This window comes from Setaria italica, chromosome VII (assembly GCF_000263155.2).
Source record: "Setaria italica strain Yugu1 chromosome VII, Setaria_italica_v2.0, whole genome shotgun sequence".
Classification (NCBI taxonomy): domain Eukaryota; kingdom Viridiplantae; phylum Streptophyta; class Magnoliopsida; order Poales; family Poaceae; genus Setaria; species Setaria italica.
Window position 1 is genome coordinate 11132281 of NC_028456.1, and position 20094 is coordinate 11152374.

Below are 20094 nucleotides of genomic sequence, written 5' to 3' on the forward strand. Positions count from 1 at the left end.
CAGGTAGAGCAGTGGTTTATTGTCCGGGTAATACAGTTACTAACTGTAATGGTAAGGTCAAGCATTGGTATTTACTAAGGAACAGCCTCTGCGTGCAATTTGCACAGTGCAATATATATAACTCATCGCTACTAAAAGAGAAGAGGTGACAGTCTTTATGGGCGGATCCACATGGCAAGATGGGGTGGCGACTCTCTAGTCCTGGGTAGCGAGCCATAAAGTATTTCATACCTTGGGCAGCGACAAGTTATTGTATATTCTATATACGGGCAGAGAATCATTAGGCTTAATAGATTCGTCTCGCGAATTAGCCTCCATCTGTGCAATTGGTCTTATAATTAGTATATGTTTAATACTCCTAATTAGTATCTAAACATTCGATGTGACAAGGACTAAACTTTAGTCCGTGGAACCAAATCTAAACCAAATGGTGATCACTGACAGCCAGATATTGTCGCGACAGAAAAAAGAAAACGATTTAGCATCTAGCTGGTACAATGCCACAGCCAAACGCATCATGCTGACATGATGAGTGCTCCAAGCCTCTGACAAGTCTGCGTCTGGGTTGCTCGGTTCACATGAACTACGAAATGTGGCATATTATGGTCCTACAAAGCATTAGCACCCTTCCATACAATACAATATAGTCATATACGATGGCTCAAATGGTTGTGATTGTACCCCTACTGGGTGAATTTGATCAAGATTCATCACAGACATTTACCATCCATTTTCTAACTTTATAAATTATTGAAACATCTGCTAGTTAAGACTAGCTTCCTTCATGCTTCATTTTTGAATATGTAAGTTATTGACCATAGGTCAGTGATTTGGCATCAAATATTAATAATTAAAACCATTATACTACTGTCTCAGAAGATGTATTTTCCCTTTCTGATATTGCAGACTAGATTTCAAGCAATCACACAAAAAACTCTAGTGGGCCGTGTTCATAGTTCAACAAGATGCTACACGGTTATTCGGTAATGGAATGTATTGCCTGGCATTTGTCACAAGCTGGACTACAAAAAGCATTACTAAACCCGGACGGGTGAGAATTTACAGCAGATCTGATACCGGAACCCCAGTTCCATGAGAGCATCGTTCGTACAAAAGATCCACGAATACCTAGGAGCGGCCACATGAAGAGATTCGAGATTTCACCGGGAAGCATACAAGAACTGCAGTGCTCAACCGTGGCGCGGGCGAAGAGGCACTTACTCGGCTGAGGACGGCGTCGAGAGAGGCGCGCGCCACTGGAGAGGGTGCCGGCAAAAGGATCTGGCGGCCGCCGGGGAAGACGGTGACGGCCTGACGGGAGGAGACGGCGTCTTTTTTTTTCTAGATGGAGGAGACGACGGTTTTGGGCCGGTCTTGATTTCACGGTGGGCTCGGCCCATAGCGCTTCGACCCTTACACATTATCTATATTATAATCTACTAGTATAAATACCCGTATGTTGCAATGGTTTCTTAGCTTCCAAGTTGTCATCCACTAGCTCCTAGTTCTCTTGCTTCACTTCCTAATCTGGTTTAGAATGTTTCATAATATTTGTATATATCTCTGATAATAATAAGCAGACAACTCCTTTGAATTCTACATGGCCTATTTGAACGGTGGAATCTCAATTTTTATACATATGTAATATGTTCTACATCTGGTTCAAACATGAATTAAAATTTCTGGTAAGATTCAGTACTAATGCAACTTCTGTCTTAGCTTTTATGAATATACAAGTTATTATGAACATAAGAGATTATCCATAAAATTTTCAACCTATAAAAAAAACTGCAAGGCTAAAATAAATGCTCAGTCCTTGATTATATATGTTCAATAATTCATGCATGAGCCTGACAGCCTGACATCATGGTCTAGTTGCTCCAAAAAATATGAGCAATCAACCAATGCAAGTATTCTTCTGCAATTTGCTTCTCATAATATAGTCCATGATGACTGAATGTTCTACCTACAAAGACTTGGCCAAATCCCTGTTGGAGCATTCGATCGTTTCTTCCCAGATTTTTTTGTGGGACTCACATCAGGCTGGCAATCCATGGCGGCCGCCGGCCGGCACCTTCCTGCCGCCACGCCCCTAGCCTTGCATGGCCGCCATAGGACGGGACGTGAACAGGAGGGGTTGCCGCCCCTCGAGCTCGCCATGGCCACGCCGCAACGACTTCGCCCAACCTCCCAACGCTACTCCTCGAGCTCACCTTTGTCGTGCCACCGCCCGCCTAAACCTTGCCCCCGACCTATGCTGCCCCTCAAGCTCCCACTACGGCCCGTGCATCTCTAGTGCTGCCTCCGCACGTGCTTCATGCTGCAGCCCGCACGTCCGTGGTGCCGCAGCTCGCAGTCGTCACCACTAGTGTTGGTCATGGTTAACATGACCGGGTTGACGACGAAGAACAGCACAAATCAAGCTTCCTGATGCTGAGAGTGAGCTCCCTGCAACCCAAACTGAGCTTCAGACACAAAGCTCGAGCTCTTCGCTTCCCAAATCGATCTTTCGGATGCCAAGCTTGAGCTCCCCGCTACCTGTGAGGATGGACTAGAAGGGCACAACTACCGCCGCCCGCGGCGTCGGCGCAGGAAGAGGAAGTGGCAACTCCCTCAATGCTTGCGCTCTGCAGCCACTGCAGCCATGGCCTTGCACCATAGATTTCTTGTATCCCGCATCACTGGGGGAGTTGAGGGAGGGGGAATCGTCACCAGTGCCTTCAGCCGCCGTCACCTGCAGCAATTTGCACTGGAAGCAAAGGGGCTGCCAGAAAGAGGAGCGGTAGGCTCGCCGCTTGCCGGTTTTGCTTGGCTTGGGCTCACGAAGGGAGTGCAGGACGAGAAAGAAAGAAGACAACAAGAGAGAGAAAAATGAACTACGGCAGCTTAACTCCTAGGATTGCGGGTTGATTACGAAAAAGTTAAGGGACTTTTTTTGCAAAATAACCATGACGGTTGAAAGAAACAACCGCACTTTAATATTAGGTATAGGTATAGATTACTATAAAGATCGAAAACATTTGAAAACTTTTCTCACTCGAATCGGGACCACCGTACTCCTTATGCCGCACCCACGTGTCATGTATTTAAGGAAGATGATAGGGTGCAGACCCATCAAAATCGCGAGATGGGGGATGTTTCTGCCGAAAACCAATTACTTTTTTTCACCGCGAGTGCTCCTTACCCACTGCTATACTCACATTCTCCCTGACCCCCGCTCCCTGCCGTCGCGCCACCGGACTCCTCCCCACTGTGCTCCCCTCTGCCCTCGTCGGAAGTCCTCCCCGCCTCGCTCCTCTCCGAGAAATTTTGATATTTGACACTCAATATGCGCACTGGATTTTGACATCCAATTTGCACTATCACGAGGACCCTCAACAGCCAGAACCCTCCCATGATGAGATGGACCAAATCTAGCACCTTCTCTGGCATCAACTGAGCCATTCATCCGATTTACTGTAGGAATTAAACACCCACAAAGCATCACAAGGCACAGCAATCCCAGGAGGCTGACACTTGCAACCTTGTTTGCCTTCCTAGCCTTCTTGGCAGGTGGCTTTGCTACAGCAGGTGCTGGCTGCTGGGGTTTCAGCCGAGGGATTGGCATGAGTGGTATCTGCGATCCATGCATGGCATACGCCGGGTGCATCCATGGCATCGGCAAAGGGTACACGGCGGGGTACAACGGCATCGGCGGCGGCGGGGCGGCTCCGGCACCACCCAGCTGCTGCTTGAGAGCGGCGTTCTCAGCGGTGATGCAGGAGATCCTGGTGGAGAGGTCGGCGATGGTGGCCTGCATGGCCTTCACCTTACCCTCCAGCTCCTCCATGTATTCCTTCTTCCTTTGCCGTAACAGGTGTGCGCTCTCGCGGTTGCGCACCAGCCGCGCGCGCTGCTTCATTTCGTCCTCCTCCCCTTTCTCCTTGCTGATGCCATCCGTACCGCTCGCCCTCCTCAAAGACGAAGTTGTCACCATCAACAGGCACCTGAAATTCGGGGAAGGGGAGGTCCGCAAAGGGGTCCGGCATGGCCGACGCGAGGAGGGTCGGCTCCACCATTGGCTTCGCCTTCGCCGATCAGATCACGGCCGACGTATGCGCATACACGACGCCGAGGATGTTGCGGTGTTGGGTCTCGTTGGGTCAGATCGTGGTTGCGGAAGCATGCAGGGTTCGCCAGAAAAAAAGTAGGGACTAGGGGAATTGGTCATCGGAATCTGTGGGGGCCGGGCGTGGTGGGGGCCGGGCAGGGAGCACTTGGCGCGAGCAGTGGGGCTTGGGCGCGCGGATGGCAGGAGAAAGGCATTTGGTCTTTTTCCATCCTGATTCACGCTGGCACGGGTGAGTTGGTATGCCACATCAGTGAAAATAGCAAATATGTTGCTTCGTTTATAGAGGGATGGCAAATATGTAAATGCATCCGTAAGGATGGCAAATGGAGAGGTGACATCTGTAAGGATAGCAAATAGTTAAATATCCCGCGGTAGTAGTAGCATTGTATATGAGATGGGGACGGGGATGACGATGCACCGAGGTGGGGCCACACCGCCACAGTCGCATCCTCTTGGTGCATCACCGACCGCGTGGCCGTGCCCTTCCGCCATGAGCGCTGCCGGTAGCAAGAGGATCTATGGGACACCGGAAGGGGCCAGCGCACAGAGGCCACATTGCCAAGGCCCAGCGGCTACCCGCCTCCTCTTGGCCCCGTGTGCCGCTGCCGCCACTAAGCCGATGCAGCTGGAGGGAGGCTAGCACAAAGAGGTCGCCCCTACAGCCTTGGTCCAACAACCCGGCATGGTCATGGATGCACTTTGTCCCAGCCGTGCCGCCTCCTCAGGGCAAACCGGCACTACTACACCGCCTCGCTCTGTTCGGCCACGCAGCGCGCCTGCCTGGTGGGGAGAGGAGGACGTTTGGGATCTGGAGATGCAGTGCGTGCAGGGGCAGTATGGAGAGGAGGAGCAGGAGAGGCCGCGAGCGGGTCGAGTGGGAGAGCTCAGCGGAGATGGAGCCATCGGGGGAGATGGCGAGGGAGCCAGCGGCGTGTCGAGCGAGTGCGCGGCACGGGTCCACGTGCGCTTGCAGAAGGTCAGGGGAGGTCATGGCAAGGAGGAGGAGAAGCGACAGCCGGTGGGGGATGGATGGATCTGGGGACTGGAGGGCGGTAGGTGCGGCGGCTAGTTTGGGGCGTGGGTGAGGCAGAGTGGGGAGGAGAGGAAGCGAGCGGAGGGAGGAGAGAGAGGGAGAGGAGGGAGGAGTGTATCGGACGACTAAAAATTAATTTATGGTGGGACGAAGCAGACCGAAAGGCACGACGTACGAAAAAACATGGCCTTTTCATTTTTTTAATAGTACAGATATAGATATAAACTTAAGTAGTATTGGTGGAGTGCGTCTAACTTTTCCCTTAGGTAGAGAACTTATGTTGTCTATTAAACTCTACTTAAACAAACATAAACTAGTAGAAAACTGACTATTAGTCTCGATTGGGAAGGAGCATATCTCTCCAATGCCTAACTGGAACTAATTATTCGAGACAAAAGGAGGTCCTTTAGTCCTGGGTCCTTTAGTCCCGATTGGGAAAAAAAAATAAAAAACACCGTGCCGGCAGCCCACCCCCGCCCCTCCGCCCCGCCACTGCCCGCCGCCGCCACACGCCCCTCCGCCCCGCTGCCACCAGCCTCCTCCCGCGCCCACCTCCACGCCGCCCGCCGCTTGGTCTCTGCCACCGCTCTCTGCTTGGCCTCCGCCCGCCGCCCGCCGCTTGGCCTCCCACCTACGCTCGTGCGCCGCCACCTGCCCTCGTCCCACTGCCGCTCCTCACTGCCAGTGCGAGGCGAGTAGTGGGGGAAGGGGAGGGGTAGTAGAGGGGGAGGGGGCGGCGGTGGAGAAGCAGTGGAGGAGAGTAGTGGAGAGAAGAGGAGAGGGATGAGGAGATGATGAGAGCACAGTGGAGAGAAAGAGTGGGTGGATAAGGAAGACGCTGGTAGGGAGGATAAGAAGGTCAAGGGCGATGCCTCGAGGGCCGCGTGGCCCCTTTTGTCCTGGTTGGTCCAACCGAGACAAAAGCCTCCCGGTTGGAATTTTTAACCGGGACAAAAGGGGGCGTCTGTGCCAGATCTTTTCAACCGGAATTAAAGCCTCTCCTATCGTTGTTCTTTCAGTTCCTCTTTTTTGACCCGGAACTAAAGCCACTTTAATCACGGATCCAATGTTAACCATGACAAAAGGGGTAGGATGGAAGGTCAGTTCTCTAGTAGTGATACGATGTTACAATAGGCTCTTTGTGATATATGCATACTTTGCTTGGGATGGTGGAAGCAAGAGAGAATGTTTGACTGCATGCCACCTGCAGAAGGAGAAATGGAAGCTTCCTATAGTTTTTGGGGACGCCGAAGGAGACTGCGTGGGGATGCTGAAACGATGATGATGCAGAATTTTTCGCTGCCTCCTAAGTTTTGTACCTGACTATAACTCTTTCAGATATTTAGCCAATTTTTGCGCACTTTTTATGACTGTTTCGATCATTTATTTCCTTTTGTTCGATTAATTCTGCTACTTCATGTTATATTGGAATTTTAATTATTATCTTATCATGATATCTGGATGGGTTTAATTGTTTTCTTCTACGTATAAGTTGACTAAGTCCTTTTTTCCCCTACTACGTGTGTTCTATGAAAATAAAAGGCATGTTTAATAGATTTTAAAAAAACATGTGCGTGTCGCACGTGCACTTTACTAAGTTAACATGAAAAAAATTGTAAAATCCGCTCAAAATATTATTTGACCACTCCACTTGGATTTTACGATTTCAAAGTATTACCTGGCAAATGCCTACTCCTATTAGACTTTGTCGCAAAAACCACCTGCCTCACATTTGCTCAACTTATTTACCCTTTTTCCGCTAACATGAAACCACTGCAACCCATGTTATCTGAGTTAAGTTTATTCTGGTTGTTGGAGTATGCTTAGTCATCATGTTTGTGTTGAAATTATTTTATGTTACTACTGTGCCTAAGCTTTTCATATATGATTATTCCGGTGAAAACCATACAAAAATGTTAGACACCGATAGAAATATATATATTTGAGAAAAGACTACATCAACGGCTAATAGGCGAGTAGAATCATCTTAGTGCACGTGTGGTAAGGTTGTTAGGGTGGGCTGTTAAAAAAATAACATACTCCTCCATTCAGAAAAGATTACAATTCTAATTTTATCCTAAGTCAAATAATCTCAAGTTTGACTGAGTTAATACAAAAATATATATAGACTTATGATACCAATTAAGTACCACTACAATTAAGTACCACTAGATAGGTTAAAAAAAATATTTTCATAGTATAACCATTTTGTGTCATAAAAGTTCTGTCATAAAAGTTGATATCATTCGTTATCAATTTGATCAAACTTGGAATAATTTGACTTAGGAAGAAATTAGAATTATATTCTTTTTAGGGAGTATATTTTTTAAATAACGGATAGACATCCTACCTCTATATCAACACGTGGATATACATAGCCAAAAGTTACAGGAATTCATAGAATCTAAATTTCAAAATAAGGGAACACAAGAAAAAAAAACAAGATATAAAGCTAGGAGACAAAAAAACAAAATAGAAAGCTAGAAGACTAAGAAAGAGTTAGAAATGCTAAATTTCAAACTTCTTCTATGTCCTTGCTTCAAATTTGCTTTATAGTTGTCCATCAACAAATTTCCACGTCACTTGTCTAGTTAGAAACTCTTGATGTCCGAAATGTCCTGCAAGAAAACAGTTATTTGATGCTTGACGATCCATATCGCATAGAAACAGCATTGAGTCGATATTGATCATGGCCTCAAGAAACCTCTCATCACACCCACTGAACAACCTCTGCCAGAATTCTGCCATGGCGATGCAACAGCTTCAACATCCCAAGGACGGGCAAGCATGCCAACCCCACAACCATAGCCTAACCGCCACACAACATCGATAAGGGATCCTTCACAACGATGTCATCAGCAAGAAAAATGGCATCCACAAAAGTGGTCATCGCGGTTTCAACTAGTCAAAGCACGGTGTTCACATGGAGGATCGAGGGAGTACATGATCGAATCCAAATACTCCCTCCATTTTTATTTATAAGGTGCACACGCATATCAATATTTTTGACCAATAATTTGACTATTATTTTTTTATAATATAAACTCTATAATAATTTGACCATAATTATAGCTTTATAACCATAAACAATATAATATAAAATACATAAATGGTCAAAGTGTTATTTGGAAAATCATGCCAATCGTACCATAGCTTATAAACATAGATGGAGGGAGTAACAATATGATACATATGGTGATTTTTGTAATACCCTACAAATTGAGATAGAATTTGGACCAATTCGAAGCCGTAGATGAGGTGGTTCCATCTTCCATGGTGCATGTAAGTGGCGAGGCGAAGCAGAGCAAAAGCGAACATGGAGAACGACCTGAAACGTCGGCTGAACAACAGCATAAACAAATAAACAGAGGCAGGGCACCCTTTTGCTTCTACTTCTGCTGGTAATATATTACTCGGTAAACTACATTTAACTACGGGAGTAAGGCTATCTTTTTTCTGGTTACCATTATGTTTCATGTCAAGATCCTAGTAAAGTTCCACGAAGAAACCTTCGTGTCAGATACATAGCCACTTTTGCAGCACAACTACTCAGCTGGAGCCATGTTCGAGCACCACGGTTGAGATGATTCCAAGGTGTACATAAGCGGTGAGGCGAGGCGGATAGATCCAGTAGGCATGGAAAAAAAATGTTAAACATCAGCTGCAAGACAAATAGATATGAAGATGAGTCATTGTCCCAGGGGCAAAAAACTAGGAAGAGGTCAGACTACACTTTGCTTCAACTTCTGTTGGGAATATAGTACTTCCTACAAACTACCATACCAATAAGAGAATCTCGGGTCTTGGCTAACATTTTCTGCGTATTATTGTTCTTTATCTCAAACGAATGACTCAGACCCACTTGGAGCCACAACACCACAAGTACTGTATCGACCTCGACCGGTTCTCAGATTCCAATGCATCAAAAGATCAACATCAACCACAAGTTTCACAAACGTTAAACGGTGGTTGCACCCAACTTTAAATGAGGAACAAGAAACATCGATCAAGTCATGGTAATATTGCAAAAAAACAAAAGAGATCATGTCATACTGGCTAATAAGGGAGACAAAATGGGAGGAACCGTTTCCAAAGTTGAATTGTGCATAAATGTGACTTCCTTCTGTGGACTCAGATAGGACAGGTTTCTTTTTCCAGATCCATTATGCCTTTCTCAAAGAGAACGTGTTATACTATAGTGTGACAGGAAAAGAAAAAACTTCAGCTACGTCTGAAAAGGTAAACAAAGCTCTGATCTGATCCTGTTTTCAGTCGTTGAAGGTTCTCTTTCTTTTAGAATCCCAATTCAGAGAGCAAACAACTGCAAACAAAGACGAAGATTCTTCTTTCCCTTAATGATCTTTTTATTCATAATTTTAAGTTCCTCAATGTGGAAGACTAGGCACAAAAAGATTCTTAATTTACTATCTCACAGTTCATATATTTATTTGATTTGAGAATATTTCCATTTAGATTATACTTGTTGGGGGTGCGCCTTAGGTGGACTAAGGCTAGAGACCCCCATTGTGTGTAGAAGATACCCGAAAAGGGGGGCTAAGGGCCTGATTGTAAGGATTAGGGACTCATTTGTGGCGCCTAAGGACCTAATATTAAACCCCACTAATGGAATAAATGTAAATAACCTTCACCTCCTTCACCCTATAAAAGAAGCCCAAGGGGTGGGAGGAAGGACTCTTGGCCATTTGCTCATTCGGTCACTTGTCTCAACTGGTTATCTTTCTCTAGTCCGAAGCTAAGAAAGAGCTCATTCTGTGTTGTGATCTTACTCTTCCCGAGACCAGATCCCAACATTTGGCGCCCACCATGTTTCGATATGAAATAAAATTCACGAACACCATAAGAAACAAAGAGATTATAACCGATTGAAGCGAAACTGACAGTCCACTTTGTATTTTGCCTAAAGCTACCCAGAGTGACACGACGTCACTCAGCAGCATCGAAATACTGAGCAACTCAAGTCGGCAGCCTGAAGCTGTAAGCTCTCGCGACGTGCCAGCGTCACGAAATTGTTAACCTCGAGTTCCAAGCCATCGACTGAAGTTGAACTCTATCGAAGCTAGGCACATGCATGCAGGCAGGCACACATGCAAGCACGCATACCAGCGTCCCGAAGTTGCGTCACGAAGCCAGGCACGCATGCAAGCACACCAAGAGTTGCAAGCAGATGCACTTGAAGGCAGCCGAAGCCCACGGAGGCCATCGGTTTCGAGATAAGCCACGGGCACAGGCTGACCGAGACGGCGGGGCTGTCGGTGTCCTGCACTTGGAAGCGTGAATGAGAGAGACTCCCCGCGCCGGAGCGACCCACTGAAGGACGGCAAGCCCAGCTCCACCGTGTAGCATGTACTAACTGACCAACCTGCAAAGGATTCAAGTGTTCATCGCCCTTTGGGCCACTTCAGGGGATTCGTCAATTCATAGTTTGGACTGCAGATCGCCACCAGAGTTTTCCTTGTCTCCTTTCTGTTGGCACGAAAGGGAATTGTCTGCCCTGGCCTACAAGCCCGCCCACGTACATGCAGGGTACTGCTACACTGCTTGTTCTTATCCTGACACAGACCAAAGGTCGAGCTCCCTCGTTCGTGCCCGAAGCAGTTAGCTATCCCGAAGCTGTTAACCTCGAGCTCTGACGACAAGTGCGCGCCTGGCTGTCGGTGGCGTCCCTTGCCTCGCAGCGCACCGGAAGGAGAGACGACAAGTGGATCCCCGGCCCTACGAGGCACTGAAACTGAGAGCAGCATCGGACATGGTGGTCGTACGGGTCGATCTGGATTGTTCATCCCTGCGCCATGCATCTGCTATAGATGTCAAAATACTGAACGACGTGGCTGCACCAAGATAATATCCTGTCACTGCTTCCACGACAATTCGGTAGGCCGTTTAACAGACAATTCGGTAGGCCATTTAACAGAGTGAGTCCCAGATAGTGAGCCATTTGGCCCGCGGCCCGTGGGCCAGCAACGGCCGGCACGGCCTGTTAAGGCCTGCCAGGCCTGCCTCGGCCCGTCGCCCGCAGGCCGTGTAAAACCCCGGCCAAAACCCTACCCCCCGCGTCCCCGCCTCCCGCATCGAGCTGCCTCGCCGCCCTCGCCCTCTCTCAGTCTCTCTCGGCCTCTCCCCGCAGCGCTCCCCCCGGCTCGTCGCCTCCTCCCTCGACGCCTCCTCCCCTCTCAGATCCGGCGTCCTCGCCCGCCGCCGGCTCGCCGGTCGCCCCTCCGCCTCCCTCCCCGTAACCCCGCTCCTCCCCTAGCCCCTCCGCCTCCCTCCCCGGCTCCTCCCCCCGACCCCTCGCAGATCCGCCACTCTCTGGTTCCCCACCGTTGCGGTTCGCCTTCTCCGGCTCCGGGCTCCGGCTGCGCAGGTAAACAACCTTCTCCCTTTCCTCTTCTTCTTCCGACCCCTCGCAGATCCGCCTCCCTCACTTTTCTCCTCTTGCAGGTCTCCTAAGGGGGCCGCGCGTCGTTGAGGAACGGAGCCGCCGAGGCGACGACGTCAACGGCGCCGGGCTCGAGGGTGTGGTCCGGGTGTGCTCGAGGTCGAGGGCGAGGTGAGCGTGAGCATCTGAGCTCCTGTGTCCTGTCTTGATCTATGGCTTGCGCTCTGTTTTACTACTACTACTACTACTTGATCTATGTCTTATGCTCTGTAAGATTGATCTATGTTTTGTGCTCTGAGCCTCTGATAATACTACTACTTGTGATTGATCTATGTGTTGTGCTCTGTAAGATTGATCTATGTTTCCAACTCAAGTACAATCCTGATGGCTCTGTCCATATGTGGGAGTACAATCCTGGAACTCTGGTCAAATCGCGTATTTCACGCTGAGGTGTTGATGGGCTGGGCCGATAATGCATGAAAACATTGCTTTAATTAGAAAACAAAACTAAGACAACAAGGCCCAGATCCTAAGCGAGGCCCAGAACCAGAGCGCCAGTGGCGGCTTTTTGGCGGGAGTGGCGCCCTCCTTCCCACCATTCCCCCTCCTCTTTTCCCCTTCTTCTGTTCCGCATCCTTGGCACAACTCGAGGAACGAACACCGTGCCGCTAGCGCCCGCACCGCGCCACAGCCCCGCTCCACCCACCAGCACCTCGCCTTGTTCTCTCTACTCGGTCTCGTGCGCCGTCCCTTCCTTTTGCCGCCTCGTGGATCCGAAGCCGCTGGCGCCTGGAACGCGAACTCCACGTCTCCACCCCCGCCTCCAACCCTGTCAGCTGAGGTCCTTCGGTTTTCCTGACATTTCCACCCGCAAATGCAGTCCATGCTTCTTTTTATCTAACCTGAATTTCTCTGTTTTGTTAGGCACGGGCAGTTTTTGATCTGAGGATGGGAAGGGACGATGAGCAGGTTGACCCAATGGAGATTGACTGCCAGCAGAAGCTACAGGTAGAAGCCTCCACTGCCGTGCCGGAGGGGTTCAACGCCGACTACCTCCGAGTCTACTATGGTAAAGTGATTCGTTCCCTTTTAAAGCGTGGAATGGGGAAGATAAACTGAAACAGGATCCGTACCTCCTATATGTCCATAACCATGTGTTTTCTTTTGTTGTTGTTAATTCTGCACAAGGTTGTGATCTTGCATCTCACTGTAGAGGATCTGTGTGTTTCTTTTAATGAATTTGTGTTTTTTTTCCCTGTTGTCTGTGATTGAGGCGTCTGAAAGATGTGGAAGCAATGTCTAATAGTTGCTTGCTACAAGAATTGTTCTTTAACTCCTTCCACTTGCAATTGTTTCCATACCCCTTTCCTTCAGACCTAGCACATTTTGTAATTCATCTTGTGTAATTAGACATGCTCTTTACCTGATTGAGGCTTTGCATTTAGAAACCTACTCAACTATGTAAGGATACTAGTTAAGTCTTCAATTTTTTGCTATTGCTTGTGCTAACTGCTAACAACCAGTGATACGATTGCAGGAAAGCTGTTCCCATACGGTGATTTCTTTAAATGGCTCTGCTATGGAAATGGTTCGTGCTCACATCCTGGTTCTTTTGTTAGGGTTAGGCTTACTCTCTGTCTATGTCTTGATTAACCCAAATTTTGTTTCTCTATAGATGGAAAGCACCCTGGATGTGATCAGTCATATGTTGGACGTCGGGAGTTTTCATTTACACTAGAGAATGACATCTACCTGCGGTTCCAGTCCTTTGATAGTGCTTCTGAATTGGAGAGTTCTATTAAGGAGAAGTGCCCTTTCAAGATTGATATTGGGCCTGTCTACAGCGTAGATGTATGATGCAACATCACTGAACATATCATTTTTTTCCTTCATTCTAATTTCCTACCTTACCCTCTGTTTGCTACTTCCTGATGAATTGTGGTTTTTGTGTAGCCTGCAAAGCGTCATGCTTATGCCCAATCTGGCAATAATGTCTTTGTACCTGTGGAAAGGGAACTAATTTTTGACATTGTAAGAATCTTGCATTTCTTTTCTTTCCCTTTTCATTCTATCTGTGCACGCTTTCTTGTGCAACTGCAAGCTGTCAACATTTTTATTCATCCCAGGATATATCTGATTATGATGATGTTCGCTACTGCTGCTCTGGAGCTGATGTCTGCTTGGACTGCTGGCCCTTAATGACCATTGCTATCAAAATTCTGGATACTTCGCTTAGAGGCATGTCATTTTATCATGCAATGAGTCATAACATGAACTACCCACTTTTGCAGATTTATCTGCACGACGTTCATATTTGCAGTTGGTTTACTTCTACTGTAGTATAATTTGTTTACTAACTATAATTGTTATTTGCAGATGATTTTGGTTTCAATCACATATTGTGGGTATACAGTGGCCGTCGTGGTGTCCATTGCTGGGTCTGTGATAGCAGAGCAAGAAAGTATGTTTGAATTAACTTCTATCTGTTTCTTATGTCTAATGATCCTAAAATACACCTGTGCTCTCCCGTTAGGCTCAGCAATGAACAAAGGGCTGCGGTTGCTGACTACTTTCGAGTCTACAAGGTGATGCTTCATCATTCATGACTTTAGATGCCATTTGTTATCCCCCTATGGAAATATATTTAACTCTATGAATCTATCTTAGGGTGGTGAAAATGCACTGAAGAAAGTATCCTTGGCTGGGCCTGTCCTCCATCCTTGCGTATGTCTTAATTGTCTCGTCAATTTGTTTGTTCTACCAACACAAATAGAAGAGCTAAGTTGATTATTATGTAATTATGTGCCTGCAGACAGTCGTACACGGATGTTCTTGAAAGCTTCTTTGAAGATAAGTTGCTACTTAGCCAACAACTCTTTGCGTCAGAGGATAGATGTCAGAAGATACTTGATCTCATCCCTGATGAAAGTAAGAAAATGCGCCATAAGAAATGAACATTTGTCTGATATAGATGAAATCTACCATTTCTTGTTTTGCATGGCATAAATATGTTCATCATTCTGAAGTGGATTTCATTTCTAGATGTTGCTAGTGAGCTCCATGACAAGTGGCAGAGAAATAGATCAACATCTATTTCAAAGGAAGATGTCAATGCAGCCAGATGGAAGCAATTGAAGACGACCTTACAGTCAGGAAAGCACAAGGTTCATGTTTAATCTCCTGCAGTCCTATTCACTTTTGTTTGGACATTTGTCTGTTTAAATGTCTGTTTAACAATCACTATTTATTTCTTTTTATTTCATCATATTGTGTAATATTCCACATTTTCAATTACAGTTGCATCTGCTGATTCATGCTATTATGTTCTATATTACTAATTGTTATATGCTTCATGCTCAGGGGCTTCGGAGATGTGTGGAAGAGATTGTCTTCTTATACACATATCCTAGACTTGACATGGAGGTAAGGAAATTCATCAGTTGTATGTGTTTGCAGTAATATAACTATCGAAGGTTGTTCTCACTCCTAATCAACTTTATACATGTGCCAGGTATCAAAGCACATGAATCATTTACTAAAAGCTCCCTTTTGTATACACCCAAAGACAGGTAAAAAGTCATAATGCATTCAATTCCTGTTTTAGTTTGTAATGTGATATTAAGGTGGCATCTCTCATCTCAAGAGAAGGTTATACATACATGTCCATTTGAAACCTCTAGACTGCAGAACAAATGGGGCACTTAACTGAACTATTCTAAGAAACAAATTTAGTTTATTTTGATGAGTCAACTTTACTATTCTAAGAACTGCTGGAAATTTTTGTCACACAATGCACCTTATTGCTGATAAATGTTTGTTGTTTCTTTTTTAGGTCGTGTTTGTGTTCCAATTGATCCCAATAATTGCGAGGATTTTGATCCTACAGCTGTTCCTACTCTATCACAAGTATGGTCCATAACTCCATATGCCTAGCATGAATTAAGACCGTGCCCTGACATTTCATATTCTTCTGAGTATCATGGTACAATGCTGATCTGTGAAAGCTTACTTATACAGCTTTTAGGAGAGCTCAATGCTGCTAGTTTTCAGACAGATTCTGAAAATAGTAAGTGATTATGTATGCACCTTCCGTGATTTGTATTAAAGTGTATTATTTGTAATTGCAAAAAAGAGCATTGTAGTACCATGCAACCTTGCCTAATACACCCTCTTTGCATAATCCTTGTATGAGTTACAGATTGGGAAAGAACGTCCCTTGAGAAATCCATCAGGTTTTTCAGAACTTCGTTTCTGCAACCGCTGCTGAAAGCGTGCAAGGTATGAGTGGCAGTTCATTCATAGCAAGTATGTGGATAATTGAAACCTTGCAAAAGATCTTTGGCGGTAATATCTTAGGCAAATATAACATAACTTCTCCTCAAAAGTTAAAGCTATGCTTGAAACCATTTGATCTTGAGCTTGAACATATTCTTACCAAGAAATTAAAGCTTTGCTATATCGGTATCCAGGACATTTACAAAGCCACGTGTCTGAATTTTATCTGGCCATGAAATTTTGCAGGAGGAACTGGAAAGCACGTACAATGCAAAGCTCCAGCAGTCCAAGAATTCCTTGAATTGGTAAAATCTACATGTGCAGGCACACCACAACTCGGTAGGCCAGTAACCCATATTTCCACCTGTGCGACCTCAATCAGCACCCACCAAGAGTATTTCAACTGAACACGAAGCTCTTTGCATGGAAGAATAGTCGATTATTCCATGATGCTGCCAGTTGGTGTTGTGCGTCCCGAAATTGTACCATGTCAGTTCCAAGCTATAGCCATCGAGTGCGATCAGAGTTTTCTTGTACTTGTGAGGATTTGCTGATGCCTACCTGTAGGCATATGTGGGTTTCATTGCTGGTCGACGGTGCCAAAGCTATACCCTGTAACTTGGGCTATATATATGTTGAGCAATTAAATTTAAAGAGAGAATCCAGATGCATGTTTTGGGTATTAAAGGGGTGTTATACATCCCACTAAATTTTAGCACCTGTCACATCGGATGTTTGATACTAATCGGAAGTATTAAATATAGTTTAATTATAAAAATAATTGAACAGATGGATTCATGGATTCGCGAGATGAAGCCTATGAAGTCTAAATCATGATGTGGCGCTATGGTAACTATTTGCTAATGATAAATTAATTAATCTTAACTATTTGCTAATGATAAATTAATTAATCTTAATAGATGGATTAATCTGTACAATTAGTTTTGTAATTGGCTCCTCCTGATTAGTGTTCGATCATGTTAATTAATCTTAATAGATGGATTAATTTGTACAATTAGTTTTGTAATTGGCTCATGTTTAGTCCTCCTAATTAGTATCCGAACATTTGATCGTGTTAAAGTTTAGGGGCTGTTTGGCACACAGGGGTTAAAATTTAGCCCCAGTCACATCGGATGTTTGATACTAATTAGGAGTATTAAATAGTGGTTAATTACAAAACTAATTGCACAACCCCTTGCTAAATTGCGAGATGAATCTATTAAACCTAATTAGTTCATGATTTGACAATGTGATGCTACAGTAACCATTCGCTAATGATGGATTAATTAGGTTTAATAAATTCGTCTCGCGATTTAGTCCAGCGGTTTTGCTATTAATTTTGTAATTAGCTCATATTCAGTCGTCCTAATTAGCATCCGAACATCCGATGTGATAGGACTAAAGTTTAGCTCCTGTCTCCCAAACATCCCCTTATAGTATCTCGTATCCAAATACCCCATAAGTTGCTGATACATTATTATACTCTTTAGCAGCCAGCAAAATTGACTTATAATGCGTACAATGCTGAATTGCCCGCTGTACAGAAGAAGATTTCCGACTCCTGATATCTTTGCTTCTTCTAGATGCTATGAATGCTCGCGGAGCCCGCGAAATAAATCCCACCGTCAGTGCTCCGTGCGACGTACGCATAGGCAAAAGGCAAAGCACTTGACGTGGAAGGGTAGTGGGTGTGGGTCAACGCCAATAGTCAAAGCTGCGGCCCACGGTCCAGTGCCACGTCAAATGGGACGTCCCTAGCTGTCCGATCAGCTGTAGGCTGACGCTGGCCGTCGGATCCCTGTCCGTTCTTCGGGAAATGGCGGTTTGCAGCATGCCCCGCACGTGTTCCCTCGCTTAATCCCGTCGCGAAAGGCTACGTGCACACGGCGGCTGGGGAAAAGGATACACAAGGAAGGCCCGGCCGACATAGCGATGCACTAATGCTTTGCAAAAGAAAAAATATTATATTTGACTACTTCTCTCTTACTTTTAAACTATAGTTCGTTTTAGTTAGATTTTAGCTTTGAGTATGGCTTTGAAAGAATATATTAACATATATAGTGAACATAATTGGTCAAAGTTAGTAACGTTAGACGTTAGTTAAATCTAAAATGAGCTATAACTGAACGAGAGTATTAATTATCTCTACCTATGTAGAACTAATTTTATTTTATCGATATTGGTGAACAATATGCACATAGAAAATGCTAATAGTATGTTCTAATGATATGTTTAGACACATAAAAAGATAAAAAAAAATGCAAATAACAGTATCGAGCGTAGGACTCGAACCTTGGTGAATAGATTCCATCACAAGAAATACAACAACACATCTAGTGCACTAGCAATTGCTACCTAAATAACAGCTACACCCGGATTCCCCTAATCCACCCTGTATAATGTCCCCACCAGTGTACCACCACTACCCGTTAAATTCCAACTCCCCTGTCCGTCCCCACATCAGACCACCATTGCTTCGACTCGAACACGGGGCGAAAATTCCTTCCGAGTCCTCTCAGATCTCGCTTCTGGAAGCTTCCCCGCCGGTGCGGCTGATGACTACAAAGCCCGCCCCAGCGGCGAACGGCGCCGCGGCCGGCGCCGGCGAGGCCAAGCGCCGACGGGGCGGCCGGTTGTGGTATGCGGCCGCGGGTGCCCTCCTCGTGGCGCTTCTCGCCGTGGCCGTGAGCTCCCGCAGCTTCCCGGGCATCCCCTCCTCATCGCAAGGAGGATGCGTGTGACGAACGACCCCAAATCTCTCGAGTTAGTCTAATCCGAGTCCCTGATCCCCTATCTCAGCTTCCCCAAGTTAAGTGCTCAACCTCCAGTTCCGGTCCCGACCCCTGAGAATCCGACCCCTCTCCGTTGGTTCCCAGCTCCGACCCCTGCCGACCCCAACTGATCCCGTCGGATCCTTCTAAGTCTTCCCACAGTGTCTCTTTTCAATCTGAGCAGTAGACCAACCGAGACTGACCGGTGGACCCACTCAAAATCTTTCCCCAGATCTCCTGAGACAGACGCACTCGAGTGGCATGCCCGCTTCAGAGCTTCTCCGCCGCGTGGCTCAACTTCTCCGACCCCTGCCGCTCCGCCCCGTCGCCGGCCGCGACCGGATGGATTCCCGCGCCCCTTCCCCCAATCACAGCGGAAGCTCCTCTGCTACCCTTTCCGCAGCGCCTCGCAGCTCGCGCCCATCATCACCTCGCCGGACCCTCGGCTGCAAAGCCCGATGCCTCCCGACTTTTCCGCCGCCCCTCCACAGTCTCGCCGCCCCGGTCCGTGCTATGCGACGATTCCTCCTTCGCCAACCCCGACCCCGGCAGTGACAGCCCCTTTTCCGCCTTGCCAGAGCTGCGCTCCGACAGACTGTTGCTTCACGCTCGCCCGCGCGACCGCAGCTCGCCTGTCTTCTCACCTGAGTAACCTCGCTTCTAACGCCGTTCCCCCAGTCACATCCATCAGATCCGTCGCACGACAACGCCCGCCTCCGCCGAATCTCAACCACCGGCAAAACTGTGTTTGCGCCGCCCTGTCGCTGGTGCCCAATGGCCGACAGTGTCATCCCCGAAGTCCTGCTCCGCCGCCCCGCTGCTCAATCGCCGCCCCGACAGCGCACTCCATCGCTTCTTCCCGGTCTTCGTGCCGCTCCAACCCTCTCTCTTCCGCGTAGCTATAAAAGGGAATGCCAGAGCCCCGCCGGAGTCCCCTTCGCCATCGCTGCCCTCCCACCTTGCTCCCTGTTTCGTGCTCGAGCGCTACCGCCTAAGTTCCTGAGGAACTCTCCTCCCCGCCCAACACCACCTTTCCCAATCCACCTAGCCGCTTGCTCCTCTGCGCTGCGCAAGAGCTTGCTTGTGGTCCAAAAGAAGCACCGCCGCCGCCGGAGCACTGCCGGACCTCGTCGCCTGCCCAAGTCCTAGTGCTTCCATCCTTCCGCCCAAGTCTGCGCCTTCCCGACCCCAAGCTTCACCTGTGAACCGAAGGTAAGCTGCCGACCCTTTTTCCGCCTCGTCCGACCCCTTCTGTTCATCCAACCCCTTGTCCGCCTCATCCGACCCTGTCTGTTTCGCTGACCCTTTCTCCGCTTCGCCCGAGGACTCGGCTGTATCTTTTTCCGTGACCCGAGGGTATATGTGTAAAATTCAGGGACTTCTCTGCGCCAAGTCTGAGGACCCCCAGCACAACTATTCCTCTAGTCTAAGGGTCAGATCATAAGTTTCTTCCCATCCGACCCTTTTACCTTGCTCTCCACCAACCCAAGTACACTTCCCCATCTTT

General features: G+C 47.1%; 2 protein-coding genes across 2 annotated transcripts in view; one reads left to right on the top strand and one right to left on the bottom strand.

The window, feature by feature from the left end:
- LOC101769948 (NAD-dependent protein deacetylase SRT1) overlaps positions 1–1315 on the bottom strand; it is a 14622-nt gene extending 13307 nt beyond the window's left edge. Inside the window, exon 1 of the mRNA XM_022828255.1 lies at positions 1222–1315. The gene's annotated coding sequence lies outside the window, so the exon portion shown is untranslated. The remainder of the gene's footprint in view (positions 1–1221) is intronic.
- Positions 1316–11275: 9960 nt separating this feature from the next.
- LOC101770356 (DNA primase small subunit) lies at positions 11276–16531 on the top strand. The gene is made up of 17 exons (XM_022828654.1): positions 11276–11526; positions 11604–11712; positions 12466–12610; positions 13079–13129; positions 13217–13392; positions 13495–13572; positions 13918–13979; positions 14075–14126; positions 14209–14265; positions 14358–14469; positions 14584–14705; positions 14839–14964; positions 15053–15110; positions 15374–15447; positions 15559–15607; positions 15740–15819; positions 16063–16531. Exons 3-17 carry the CDS (start codon positions 12490–12492, stop codon positions 16123–16125), a joined length of 1281 nt encoding a protein of 426 aa, XP_022684389.1. The 5' UTR covers positions 11276–11526; positions 11604–11712; positions 12466–12489; the 3' UTR covers positions 16126–16531.
- The last annotated feature ends 3563 nt before the right edge of the window (positions 16532–20094 follow it).